Here is a 15,077-nt window from a genome sequence, read left to right on the forward strand (position 1 = left end):
AAGGGTAGGAAGTCCGCCCAACATTATCAACTCAACTCGTCAAAGGATCCACCTGAAGACCAGGCGACGTCAAATGGTGGTTACAATAGAGACATTATCACCCACATAAGTACAAACTCTAACACAATAGTAGATGGGATAACATTCCCCGCCTCAGCAGACACTACCCACTTAACAAAGTCCCCCCCGAGACCACACGAAACAATTGGCACTACAACAAACATAAGACCTAGCCCCACAAGGGGTCAGCAGAGCAAAAAATTAAAACCAATTGCGCCTGCGCTGTCCCCCCAATTAACACTGGTCAATGTGGACAGCAAGACTGCAATTAGTCAGAGAGAAGATGACTATAAGGTTCAAGACCGGCTCATAGAGCAAAATCAGTCACTTATAACAGACACGAATACCCTCCAGTTACTCTGGATTCCAGAATTCACCTCCAGGTCCTCCACAGATGTTCTTAATCGATCTTCTATCTTAAGAATCATAAAAGCCTTACCGGATCTTCAGTTTGTGGCCTCGAAGGACCTCACAGCTATAAAATTTATTCAAGCAAGAGGCAACCAACACACAGATCCAACACTTACCATCTTCTCGGCTCCAGATATCCCAAAGCGGATCATGAAAAAAAAGGACCTTTTGAAAGACTGGGGCATTGAGGTAACCATCTACAAAGGAGACCGCTATCCAACCCCGTTACTAGCCCCACAATACCTGGGAACCCCCAAAGGCGCATGGTCGGTTCTGAAAGGAGTACATCAGGCCAGCAGACCCATCGAAGAAAGGTGTAGTGAGGAGAACCCACCTACACACTCGCTGACAGTCCAAGTATGGAGAGAAGAAGGGAGGGAAAGAGTGGTTTTGGGTCAACAAAAGTACCCAGAAAGGGAATGGGTAGCGACGGTTTTACCCCCAAGACCGATGGGCAACAATTGAATTGGTAAGGATCAACCCGCACACGGCATTTTATCCATCTGCTCCTGGAATATCGGTGGCCTTCGGTCAAAACTGGAGGATCCCGCAGTAATACATTTTTTCAGCACTTTTGACATCTTACTCATACAGGAATCCTGGGCAATGGAATCAATACCGATAATCGGATTTATGGAATATCATAACCCAGCAACGAAAACAAATAGTCCCGGTAGGCCAAAGGGAGGCCTTGTCATCTACATTAGTACCAGCCTTTTATTAAAAATCTCTGAGCGTAAGGAGGAAAACCAACCTTTCCAATTTCTCCAGCTAGACGATTGGGGGAAAAACACACAGGAGCCATTGATTCTGGTCAACACATACATCAATCCTAAAAATAAAAAAATCGAAGCAAATACATTTTTAACGCAACTATTAAGGATAAAACGTACAGTAAAATCAGCATTCTGGTTAATATCGGGCGATTTCAATCTCAGCTTATTTCACATCCCCAGTGAGGATCACACCCAAACAGTGGCAAGAATGCCTAGCCAAACCCTCCCCAAAAAACTCAGGAAAGACAAAATAGGGGAGAGTTTTATACGCACCTGTGAATTAGTAGGCCTCTTCGCGCTAAACGGACGGAAATGCCCCGATATCCCACCGGCATGGACAAGATTCTCCGGGAAATCAGTCTCCTATCTAGACTACACTTTAGTGTCCCCTGCTTTATATAAGTTAGTAAACACCTTCACCATCATAGACCGCACGGAAAGCGACCATAAGCCACAGGTATTGGGGATCTGTGCATCACCGCAAAAACCGGAGAAAGTGGCAGCCCTAAACGGGACACTAGGCACCGAAAATCTAAAGCGACTCAAATGGTCCTCAGACACCATCAAAACCCAGGCAGAAGAGGCCCTATGAAACCTAGAATCAAATACCACAAGTGGGGCAAAGCTGACAACAGTCTGGGAGAACTTTGCCCTAGATCTCACTAAAAAAGATTCCTTATGTAACACAAGAAAGGGAGCGCAATTGAATCATCGCCAAAGTTCACTTCTACCGCTGCCAGTGCGCAAAAGGAAAGCAGCTGTAGGGAAACTACTAAGGTCTCTACGTAAATCCCCAGATAATGTATCAATACTAACTGCCCTGAGAGAGCAAAGGAAGTTGTACAAAAGGGATCTATGGACCTTTAAAAAAGCCCAAAAAGAGGTCTTGTGGGACAAACTACATTTTGCGACTAAAACATCTGATTCCAAAAGATTTTGGAAAATCATCAATATAATAGACAATGGCGCAAAAGCAGGCAATAACGCAAACATAACAGAGGAAGTATGGGTATCCCATTTAAAGTCCCATCTAAAAGAACGGATCATCGAAGAAGGCCCTCAAATTCAGTCGCACATGATTAGCTGGGATCCCAACATCCCGGAACCTTTGAAATTTACGGCACCAGAATTACTAAAAATCATTGGGAAGTCACGAATGGACTGCGCTCCCGGCCCAAATGGCCTACCGCAAGCACTATTTAAACAAGAAACAGAAAGATGGGCCAATTTCCTGGCAGCAATGTTTAATGACGTGATCACAACAGGCAACGTCCCGGCATCCTGGAAAGGCTCAGTAATCCACCCCATATATAAGGGTGGGTACGTGCTCTCCCCAAGCAACTACAGACTAATCTCTCTTTTAGACGTTGACCTAAAATACTTTTCCTGCTGTGTGCTAAAACATCTAGAAGCCTGGATCACAGATAACAATATTCTACCCTTCAATCAAACCGGGTTCACCAAGCACCAAGGAACATTAACAAATCTTATGGGGCTAGGCTTGATTATAAACAGAGCAAAAGCAAAGGGGACTCCAACCTATTTATGTTTTGTTGATTTTAAAGCTGCTTTTGACTGTGTCTCCCGCAGTAAATTGTGGGCCAAACTACTTCAGTGGGGGCTGCCACATTCTATTTTTAATGCCATCATAATGATATACTCTGATACTTGGGTGAAGGTTAAACTTGGGGATGGCTCTCACCTATCCAGGGCAGTCAAAACAACAGTGGGGGTGAAGCAAGGCTGTGTATTGGCCCCAACACTCTTTAACCTGTACATAGCAGACCTCCCCACCAAGTTAAATGGTCACTCATCTCACTCTCCCTCACTGGGCGGCCAACAAGTATCCAACCTACTATATGCAGATGACCTATTACTAATCAGTAATACCAGAATAGGAATGCAGAAATTGTTAAAGGCATTAGAAGAATACTCAGGCTCCAATGATTTAGAAATTAATCATAAAAAATCTAAAATGATTACCTTAAACCGCAGGCCATCCACCCAAGGTAAATGGCATATGAATGGGAAAACCCTAGAGGAAGTAACATCATACAGATACCTAGGATTGGTGGTGGATGCTAGAGGTAATTACACGGCACAAAAAGAAGCAATAAAAAACAAAACGCAGGCCCTTACTTACGCCTTTTGTAAGCTAGCAAATTCAATCTGTGGTCATGCTCTGAACCCATTAACAGCTGTAATGAGAGCGAAGCTTCTTCCAACTATCCCCTATGGGACCGAAATAATGAGGGGGATGGAAGTAGGTCTTCTGGAAAAGCTTCTGATAAAAACATATAAACGTGTTTTTCGGCTACCTGGGCGTGCATCGCCAGCCCAGGTCAGACTGGAATTCATGCTGGTCAAACAGTCGTTAGCCCATCCGGCGGCATACATTAAATGCTGCTACAAATTGAGCCGCGCTTCAAAGGGGTCTTTAGCCAATCTAGTCTGGCAGGAAATTATCCTAGAAAGAGGGAACTCCAACTACATAAAATTCCTAGAAGAGAGTAAGAGTCTTCTGAAATTAGATGAGGTATGGAACAGGTCCTTACCCATCCCCATTTTCAATAAAGTAGTGAATAAAGCGAGTAAATTACAGAGCCGGCTAGAAGACAAGACCTCATTGTCCCAAAGGGGACATAGTTGGTTGATCCTTAACTCCTACAAAACATTTAAAGAATCACCACTTATGGCGGGCCCGTACTCACGGAAAATCAAGCAATCCTTTCTCAGACTTAGGCTGGGTGAGGTCCCTACCTTAGACCTCATGCCAAAATGGATGAAGGAGCGGCAAGCAGACTCCCAGGAGTGCCGTCTCTGCCATCTAGCAGATGAAAACCTGATGCATGTGGTCTGCATTTGTCCAGCCCTGGCGGCCGAAAGGAGACTCTTGCTGAAAAAAGAATTTAACGTCTTAAGAATTAGATCCTGCAGACAAACACTAATTGCAGCCTTTAACCCTCAAAATACTATATTGAACATTAGGCTGGTTCAATTTCTGGAAATTTTCACTCATAAAACCACGACCTCTCGAAATGTCCAGATAGAGGGAGGGCGGAAACGATAGCGAAATTCCTATAATCTGCTTTGTATATCCTAAAGAAGGGAAGGCTCCTATGTAGTTCACAGAGTTGCTTAGCTCGTGTCATAATAAAGTCCGGCTTCAACAATCAGACGTAAGTAGGGGTAGATAAAATTGATTGAAGGCCTCCCCCCACTTTGTCTTATTTTTACCAATGTCTCAGTTGGCTGCCACTGTTTTCGTTAAATATCTCGGGGGAACGATATCTCATATAGCTTTTCATTTTAAACATAGGATTTTATCCGGCGTTGTATTCATTTTACATTAAAAAAATCTGTATATAGAAGAAAAACTCACTAACCACTTCACCTAAAGCTAAAGAACTGTAATTGCCTTTTTGCACTAAAATTGTTCTGTTAAATGTTTATGTGGAAGGAAAGTTTTATGGTTTTAATTAACTAATAAACTTGTGTTTTACTATTTGAGCTGCAGAATGCAACACACATAGAAGTTGCAAATCGTCATTATTGAATGATTGTTAATGTGCAGGAAGGCACATCTTCCTGCACATAAACAATCATTAATGGTGTTTTTCTTTTTCTATGTGTGCTGCAGGATGCAGCACATGTAGAAAAAGCAAAAACGAGGAGAAATAAAAGTATTGCTCCTTGTTGCGCCACTCTACTGCTACCCCCGGGGTAGCATTAGTTTTTGGTGCTGCCTCAGATTTACAATTTCTCTTAACTTTAGGGCAGTGTCAAAAGCAATGGGTGTTGCGTGAAAACGCCCACAGCAACACCCATTGCACGCCCCTCTGCCGCAGGAAAATGCATCAGGGGGCTCATATTTGCAAGGCGCCGGTAAGCCACGCAAAGTGACTTTGCACCGCCTTGTAAATGTGGAAATGGGCACAGTGCTACGGGAACGTTGCTGAAAGTGACGCTCCGTGGCGCTTGTAAATAAGCCCCGAAATATGTAAACAAGTTCTACTTGGAGTAATTGAACACAATTTTGCTTAACTGTGGTTAGGAGTTCAATGATACTTAGACGTGTGTTTTGTTCATTGTCTGTTGTCTTTACAGGAGGTATTGACCCTCTGCTCATTGTCTGTTGTCTTTGCAGGAGGTATTGACCCTCTGCTCATTGTCTGTCTTTGCAGGAGGTATTGACCCTCTGCTCATTGTCTGTTGTCTTTGCAGGAGGTATTGACCCTCTGCTCCGTGGCCTGTTGGCAAATGAGGCAAAGCTGAACATACAGGACAAGATAGTTACTGACGAGTTGCGGGAGAGGCTCTTTGAAAGACCCCCAGCACCAGGACTTGACTTGGCTTCTTTCAATATGCAGCGTGGGAGAGATCACGGTCTTCGCGGTAATAAGATAATCAACTTTCCAAAAAGAAAACAAGACAAAACTAGACAAAACTATTCATCCTCAAATCCAATGATCATGTATAGAAATGTCATGCACATACAGTCGAACGCATACCGTACCAATCAACGCGATCCATGGTCTGATTAAAAAAACATATCTATTTCTCCACCACAATTTTCTATAAAGCTATTTGCACTGGAGCCACCTAAACATATTCTGTTAGAAAACGTGAATGTCACTTTCCTGCGAGGTTTTGTCATCAATATTTTGATTATCCTTTTGTGGGGGGAAGAGTCTCACCTTCTCTTACCTGCTCACTCTTTTTTGTTAGTGGAAGTTTTCAGTCAAAGACTTTTCTGGGTACAGATGTGAGGGCAAGCTTGTTAAACATGTGCAAACCCGTTGTGTTTTTTTTAAAACATGGAGGTGATGAGGCTTAGCAAATCAATGCTTGTGGGGATTTCACATTTTACAATTCCAAATGACTGGAAAACAGTCTGTGTAAGAAACACGTCTATGTACTGACAGGGAAATATATTATATAATTTTTAATGTACTGTGCTTATTGAAAGATTGATCAAAATAGAAATGTGTCAGAGCCTTATATTTTAGTATACCACAATACATAATGTAATATATGTACACAATACATAAACCATTCAACACATTATTATAGGTTCTTCAAAACATAGTGACAGGTTCTGGGAATAGTTTAATTCAGAAATGGATCCTATTATTTGTGTGTCACGTTTTACTTAATACGTTTGAAAATAACTCAACTCGACGGACATCTTTTCTTGCCAAAGACATCATAGAAGGTCCAACTTGTGAAAACGCGGCATTTGCACGCATTGATCAGTGCAAGGCTTGTATTCGTTTTCACGGGTAGATCGGTACAAAAAGTGGTGCAAAAATGCATTGCACTGGTATGAAAATCATCTAGACCTCTGGTTCCCAACCTGTGGTCTGGGGACCCCTAGGGGTCTGCAAGCCTCCTCAGGGGTCCGCAACTGCTTAGAAAATTCCACAATATTACCAGATTAGGTCCCCAGCTTTCAGTAATGACTCAGTGGGGGGTCCTCAGGTTTCATTAATGATCCAATGGGGGTCCCTGGGTTCCAGTATTGATAGAGTGGGGGTCCACAGAAGTGAAAAGGTTGGGAACCACTGATATAGACTTCAGGGGAAGTGTTACTTTAATTTGGGGTCACTGCTTCTATCTAATTGTTGCGTTAGCAGCAAGCTCACTAAGTCAGGGAAGAGCCTCGGACTGAAGCTTGAACCTGCCTGGATCATGACAAGTTGTGCTCAGCAGGAGTTTCAAGCATGGAGTTGTCAATTACATGTGGATATAAGTGATTCTTCAATGGACTGTGTTCCAATGGAAGTTTTACTTTTTAAAATTATTTGGATTTCCATAGATATAAATTACTGTTTTATTGTAGATACATTGAGGCTGTTCTTTATTGCCTATCCTACTTTATGGCTGTTATTTGCTTACACACTGTGTGCTGGGGTCAAGTCTGTTGGATTAAAAGTGGACGAGTTTGGCTTAAAGCATGGTGTTACCATAAGATGTCAGGAACAAACTAACCTCTTTTTAGAAATGTCTCCAGCCAGTCCTGAAGTAGCAGCACGTTATTTCTTCTTATCCAGATTACTGCAACGTTTGTGCCACATCTCGTACAAGAAATCTGCCCCTCTAAATATTCTGAATGCTGCAGCTGGTGTGCATTTGAAAGGCTTTGGCAGCTGATACTGAAAGTTCCATTTATCAGTAGTTGAATGGACCGGAAGTTAAAATAATGGATAACAAGTCCAGATAAAAATATGTGCCTGAGGAATCTAAATCAGGCCTTTAGTTCCTCTTATAAACTGAGGGTATAAACGAGGTCTATCAGCACTGGAGGTGTGTTGTCCTCTATATGGGTTGTTGCAATGCATTGTTTTTTGATAAACGAACACATTTGTTCTACTTTTGCCTGCTTCAAAGCAAAGTCTGTCTGATGTTGTAGTTCAAGCTGTGCTTTAAAATCTGCAGATGCTTGTACTCTGCCAGTATCTCCCCCTTGACACCAAGCACAAAGCAGCGCAAAGCTGCCTAAGGTGGATTTTACACCAAGAAAAGTGCACCTTTCCAGCACAAAACACCTTTTCTTTGGACTGTAAACACCATGCTCCACCTTACACCGGTACAAAGCCTCAGTAAACCTGGGCCTCAATGTCTTCACCTTCGAGGATCTTTTGTCACGTCATAAAGCACCATCAAACAACTAGAATTTTGCAGGCAAAGTGACAAACAGCATTTTCGGTGAAAGTTCAAATCCAAAAGTAATAAAATCCAAATGTGAACCGAAAAAAATATATTTTTTATTCTGATGCCCTGATCACTATTTGTGTAGAAAGGGATGATTTTGACTGTACGTGGTAAAATCCTATACTGTTTGGTGACATATTTACAGAGTGTGGTAAATGCCCTTGTTCCGAGCTTTATCCCTGAACTAGATCATAAAATGCAGATGCGGTAATTACTGCACCAAACTCTGTATGTTTGGCCTCTTCCCTGGTCCTTTTCCACAATACAATTTGTCAGCTTTAATCTGCCACCATTTCTCACAAAAAAACTGCAGGGGAGTAGGTAATATCACATCCATAAAACACCCCATACCGTAATTTTTGCCCCAATCTATAATACCAATCCCTGTGCAAACTCCTGTTTGTACCAAGGGCAGAATTGAATTTGTAATGTTAAAATCAAAGCCTATGTCTACAATCAATAAGAACATAAATTAGCTTCTTTACAACAAGCATTGAAGCATGTCCTGCAGATCTCTACCAAACATGAGATGATCTTTCTGAAAAGTATCCGATCAAATGGGAGATAACAGAGAGAAAAAGTGGTGATACTAAACCAAGGAGAAACCTTCCTTGTAAGGAATTATCTTGTTATGAAGGAGGATGTGCATTTCCAAAACCTTTAACTGGTTAATAGGATGCTCGTGCTTCTGCCTTGATATCAATATCTTATGCTTGTTATTTTCAGGTTATAACTCTTGGAGAAGGTTCTGCAATCTTCCGGCCCCTAGAAACCTGCAAGAGCTTGCCAAGGTCCTAAAAAACACAGAACGTGCCAGAAAGCTTCTTGAAGTGTACAAGACACCTGAAAATATTGATATTTGGCTTGGAGGAGTAGCAGAGCCCTTTGTTAAGAATGGAAGAGTTGGACCCCTCTTATCCTGCATTCTAGGAAGACAGTTTAAGAAAATCCGAAATGGAGACAGGTAATGATAAAAATTAAACAGTAGTGTGATACTTAGAGTGTTTCCCAAATCCAATAAGTTATTTAAGTAGTTTGCAATTGCCATGGTTTACTAGAAGGTGAGATAAAGGTGAGCTAAATTACTGGAAATAGATGCAATAATAGCCTTTATTCCATGTTTTAGGAGCACCCCAACTGGCAAAATTGGATTATGCTTTGAGTGCTACACTTTCTTGCACTGCTCCTTAAAATCAAAGGGTCATCTTTAATATAGGGCAAATGCACAGCTTCCTTGCAGTTTCTGATTCTGCCTGTTCTCCACGCTGAGTAGTACACCTGTCCCAGAAGGGCTACTGCCTTGTTGATTTTGGATGGTCAAATCAATTCAGTATTAGTAGTAAGGTTAACTTTTTCAAAGTTAACTTTTGAATGAGGGCACAAATTGTGCAAATATTTCTGCTTCAATTATTTGTCAGCACTACTGTTATCATTACATCACTAAGACTACTGGTCTACAGTATAATCCTTCATTATGTGTCTGCAGAATAATATCCCTAGTCGGTGGACAGCTCCATCAACTATACGAGTTGTACTTTGTTCCCGCATCCACAGTTCCTGGTGTGATAAAACCAGGCCGGCATTATTAGGTGTGGATACGCGCCTGATAAAATCACAGCTCACAAAGACATCTGGCTGCTGGTTGATGCACAGCCCAGCCCTCATCCGCCCACTCGGAACAGCACTGTGGGTTCATTCAACGCTACAGCCAGCATTACAAGAGCCTGCCCCGCCCTCTGACATCTCCTGCAGCCAATGCCCCACTCTCCGAAGGCACATTGCACCCATACTCCCCATTTACCACCTGTTCAGAGCAAATGAGAGATTGGAGTAGAAAAGGACCAATTTTTAGGCTGGTATTGATGAGCTGCATAAGTAAAAGTCTCTGGTAAGATTGTGCCTACATTTTGTTGCTTGTTCTGGGCCTCATAACTCTAAACGTCAGGTGTTTGTGGGTGGAGTTATTGGCCAGAAGAAACAATAACTTAGAAAGCTAAAAAGTCTAACTCTCATGTGCTGCATGCAAATATGCAGACAACACCGCACACATACCATATCCATGAGCAGACTGGTAGCAACCATGTAGGAATACATCCAAGCAGAAATCGTAGACACTCAAGAAACATGCACTCATAAGACACATATATAGTACATGCACATACAGACAACACTACAGGTGCAAATGTTCACACATATTCAGCTGTAGAGTCAGAAAATCTATCTTTTAGGTATGTTATTTCGAAATCTGGTGGCTTATAAGTGCCCAAAGACCTGCACATTTTGTGGGGAGCGTGCATCACATTGATAGTATTGTTTCATTTTTTTGGACCAGAAGCAGAGACCCAGGCCCATTATGATCCTGAATGGAAAACAGCAAAAGAGTGGTTTAAAAATAGGATATTTTCTTCTGTCTGCAGCCGTGACCAGAAGGATCACCAAAAAACATCCCTACAGACCTTAATGGGGTCTTTCCTAACTTTAAAGCTTGGCACGGAATGTTGAAATGCATCCATTATGGCCACAGGCCTGGACAGAGGAAGAACCTCCTGCTGAGCTTTGGCAAACCTACCCTCTGCTGAGTAGAAAGAGCAACCATTTAAAGCAGATCATATTGAGTGTGGAACCTACTCAGTAGCCCTGAGGGGCAAGGAGAGGTCATAAAGCAGGATTTCATATAGCACACACAGAAGCAGTGCACCATGGGCATCTGGGATTTTCTACAATCTGCATGTCATAAAAAAGGCGGCCATGTGCTTTTCATGGGTTTAATCTTCCAATTGATAAATAGGGGAATCTGAACTTGGACAAACTATTTTTGTTTGTTTTAAAACTAGATACAGAAGAGCACCATTCAACTAAAATAAGGGTCTAAACTTTAGAGTCTGTGATGCCAAATGAATCTTTTTAAAAAGGGGGGGGTTCATCTCTGTGAAATACAATATTGATTGTTCGTGCTAGAATTCTGGAATGTATATTGGAGGTCATTTGACACAGTCATTGAGGTGAATTATTTACCTTTGTGGAAAAAGGGTTAATGCTTGCAATTTTTATTTATGTCCTCCAGATTTTGGTGGCAGAACCCGGGTGTATTCACCTACCGGCAACGTAATGCTTTGCGGGGTGTCTCCCTTCCTCAAATTATCTGTGCCAACACCGGGATCACACATGTGCCAAAGGATGTTTTCAGGGCCAATGAGTACCCCAAAGACTTCATAAGTTGTGACACAAGAAGCCAATTGGACCTGTCACCATGGCGAGAAGTCTATCAATAAAAAGCTGAGTATAGCCATTGGTAATTGCTTCAAATGTCCTTTCTTCTCTTATTGAATATTGACTTGAAAAATGTTTTCTTGAAAGCCATGGAGGGAATCACAATAAAATTGCAGAATATTTTTCTCAAATTGTTTTTTTCTTTCTTGTCATGACTGTTTAAGTTTACTCTTTACTATAAGCGCTATTAAAGTGAACAACTTTGACGAGTGCCCGGTGTGTAAAGCTTGTAGTAGCAGTCTGTGCTTCACATTTCAAGGACTTTTTCATGTGTATTCATAACATGCCAACATGATAAATGATCACAACTTATGAAAAGTTATTTTCCGGGTCTTGAAGCTATCATGTCTACAATCTATTCAGAATTTTTTTAAAGTGAAGAATGGACACGCAAATGCAAACCTAAATATGAAGAGGCATAAACATACATGGGATGCATGTAACATAATGTTAACGAATGTTTCATTTTGTTTGTGGTTATGTGGCTTTGCTTTGACATAATGAGTAGGGCTCAAAAGTCAAAACTGAGTTCATTTAGACTTGTTTAATGCAAATTGTTTTCATATTGTACTTGGTACCACAATTCTTCATCAGGGCTGACAGAATAGGATATGTGATTATTATTAGAATATTCACAAGTCTGAGCTTTTTGGTGCTATGAAAAAGTAGCCAGTACATAACAGTAGACCTTGGCTGTGTCCACTGACAACGCTGGATCTTAAAAATCTGGTCCCATGTCCTCTCGGTAACACAGCACTGTAATACCTGAAGGCAGACCTTAAGGCCCTGAAGGTGCCACCTCACCTTTACAGGCAAGACGTCATGGGAGTGTTAACACTTATGAAAAATATCGTACAATAAAGATTGCAAGAAATGTGGGCTCTACTCAAAAGGCATTCTTGTTACTTTTTCCAAACGTCAGTGGTTCTAAAAACACTAGCTTTGACAAGTGGAATGCATCTGTCTGATGACCAGTCAGTCACACACACACACCAGCAGCAATTGCTTAATTTTATAGCCATCTTACTTTCTTTTGAGTTAAGGAAGAACGTTAACCGGTACTGAGTTTCATGAGGGAGACAAGTGTGTAGTTTAAGTCTTCATGTCATTTTAGGCGTACCTGTGACTTTCTTTGATTGTCATACATAGATACAGTGTAGATCACGAGGCAGCTAATTATGCCATAAATAATGCTCTTTGTGGTAGCTGTGCAGATGAGATTGGAGTCACCTAAGTTCTGAGGTCAACTAAAGTTTCAATTTTCAGTAGTGTTTTTGCTCTAATGTTGTCTGGTAATAAATGAAAAGTTTACATATTAACCATATAGGAACATGCAAGATACTAGTCTCTGTTTTTTGACCTTCCAAATTTTTTTTAAACTAAAGATTAAACTTTTTTAAAACCATTTTCTAAGAAATGTGAGAAATAGTGCTCCATGAGATAGTAAGAGACTTGTAGTTTGCAATCAATTGTTTGTAAAGTATTTGAAAATAGTCACATTGTCATTTATCTTTTAGTACTTTTGATTGTGTTAAATTGAAATAAACAAACAGTATTTTACTACATAAAGGCTAAAAACATAACTTTATATAAAAAACAAGTTGAGAAATGAATAACAATTATAAGTATTGTTTACATTCTGTAATCATGCCCAGTTGACCATTCTTAATTATTTGTATACCATAATAGCTTTCTTTCAACATATTCAATAAAGATTCTCAAACTCAAATACATGCTTCATAAGAACATCAAATCAACTCTCATCACTTTGGTAGTTCTGGCTGAATACAAGCTATCCCTTCCGAAGTGAGGACGACAGTGATAAAGTTGGTGCAATTTAATAACTTCAGCCCTAGAGGGTTTGCCTTGCAGTATGCTAAGACAAGTTATGTACTTTTGGTACAGAACAAGTGTCATATTATAGTACATCAATCATTAAAAGATTGTGAAATGTTAATGAAAGTGTGACATTTTCATCCAATTCATAACATTGCCAACATGTTCTGTGTCTCAAGTAAGCAGGGCGAAACATGATATTCAGAATAGACTTGTTGTGGAGCCCTCAGTTCTGATCAATTTGTGTCTTTAGTTCCTTTTAGCTGTGTCTCTTCCAGTTTTCTCAGTTATCTATGTGGAGTTTTAAGTGCTTCTTTAAATCAACTTGAGATTTATTGGACCTGTTTCATCTTTGCAAATTCTTCAACAAAGTGGCTAATGAGCCATCATACAATTCCACCATTTCATTGCTATTTGCCTCATGTGGCGATTCTGCTCTTTCCCATGAAACTGTTCAAATCTTATTACCCAGGCAGGGATAAGGCTTTAGAGTTTGGAAACTTCATGTGGTAGACTTCAGCCTGTTTTTATTGGAGAGTTAGTCCTCCAGCTAGAACATTAGTAGATAATTGTCAGACCATTCCACTGGCATAGACGTCAGTGGTGGATGGGCAGTTGCGATGGGTCAGATCATAGCATAGAAGGGGAAAGCGCCTGATTAATCCTTTAGGTATGGCACTTCCCAAAACAATGCAGTACCTTTACCATGTGACACTCAAGCACCATCCTCCACTCACACCCATGTACTGGAACCCTGGGATCCTGATCTTGAAATAGGAGTAAAGTTGTGGTCTCTGATACTGTAGTGCCTATTTTTGCTTTCCTGGTAGAGTACACTGCAGTGTCTCCCTTCTTCAACAGCTGGGAGCACATGTAGGAGAAGCCACAGCAGATGTAGAAAATGGCTGAGAAGTACTGACTATAGTGGTGTGTGCACACTCTGATGTCATGAAGGCCACTTGCCCAATGAGATGCAGCTGTTTCAAGAGGAGGAGTATCACTGCACCCTGCTTTGCCGCAGTAACACCCACATCTACAGACCTATCGGCATCCTGGCAGCTCGGTGATGATCTCATGCCCCTACCCCATGCCATACCGCCTGTTCTTGAGAGATGAAGCTGCATCGCAGGACAACCATCTTTCTGCTGCTCCTAAGAACAATGCACCTCCATTGTGATGGACTCTACCCAACCTATTCACTGAGTCCTCCGTAGGCATAATAATACACCTAACAGGCAATAGCATGGTGGTGAGAAAAATATACTCCAAAGAGATGAACTAAACTGTTAATGAAACGCAATCCAAGCAGTTGATGGAAAAGGCAGTCTTAAACAACTGATGACTGGAGGAGGCTAGTCCAAAGCCAATCTCTATGTGGTTTATGTGGTCCTGACTTGAGCTGTCATCAACAAAACTGTATGTAACCAGACCTAAAAAAAAAATATGTCTGCACATACCTATATACAATGGAGCAACCCACTGAAGTTGATATTTTGATCCTTAATTCAACTAATGTGGCAGATCATCATCAGAATAAGTAACTTAGGAAAAACACTCACTGCCCTATAGCTACAATTTCATTACAATTATGCCACCATAAGAATTTTGCAATATGAACATACAAGCTGAGTGAGACAAATGAAGAATAACCACATAATAACCATAAAGGAATGTGAAGACTTGTTCTGTGCAACAGGGACCAGTGTTTCTCAGAGACCCTAGACACATATAGGGCAAATGCCTTTAATTGTCCCACAAAACAGTCATTTGTCCCCAGTATCCCTTGATGGTTCCTGTTACAGTTAATTCATCTAGTACTCATACTCTCTTGGATCGGTGAGTCTAGCCAGTGTCAATATCCATTGCCCTTGAGCTGCTACTGCTCATCACTGTGACTTACTGCATCATGTACACATGATCCTTGCTATCTGTCATTGGGTCTGGTGCCGGTACTCATCACTGTCCTTTGTAGCATCTTTATTAACCAGTGCCCTTCAATCTACGGTGGTG

General features: G+C 41.2%; 1 protein-coding gene across 1 annotated transcript in view; it reads left to right on the top strand.

The window, feature by feature from the left end:
• Positions 1–12,591, top strand: part of LOC138247059 (myeloperoxidase-like) — a 189,954-nt gene extending 177,363 nt beyond the window's left edge. Inside the window, exons 11-13 of the mRNA XM_069201807.1 lie at positions 5,472–5,642; positions 8,688–8,925; positions 11,026–12,591. Coding sequence (XP_069057908.1) covers positions 5,472–5,642; positions 8,688–8,925; positions 11,026–11,233 — 617 coding nt within the window. The 3' untranslated portion in view covers positions 11,234–12,591. The remainder of the gene's footprint in view (positions 1–5,471; positions 5,643–8,687; positions 8,926–11,025) is intronic.
• Positions 12,592–15,077: the final 2,486 nt, after the last annotated feature.

The sequence above is a fragment of the Pleurodeles waltl genome, chromosome 7, assembly GCF_031143425.1.
Source record: "Pleurodeles waltl isolate 20211129_DDA chromosome 7, aPleWal1.hap1.20221129, whole genome shotgun sequence".
NCBI lineage: Eukaryota > Metazoa > Chordata > Amphibia > Caudata > Salamandridae > Pleurodeles > Pleurodeles waltl.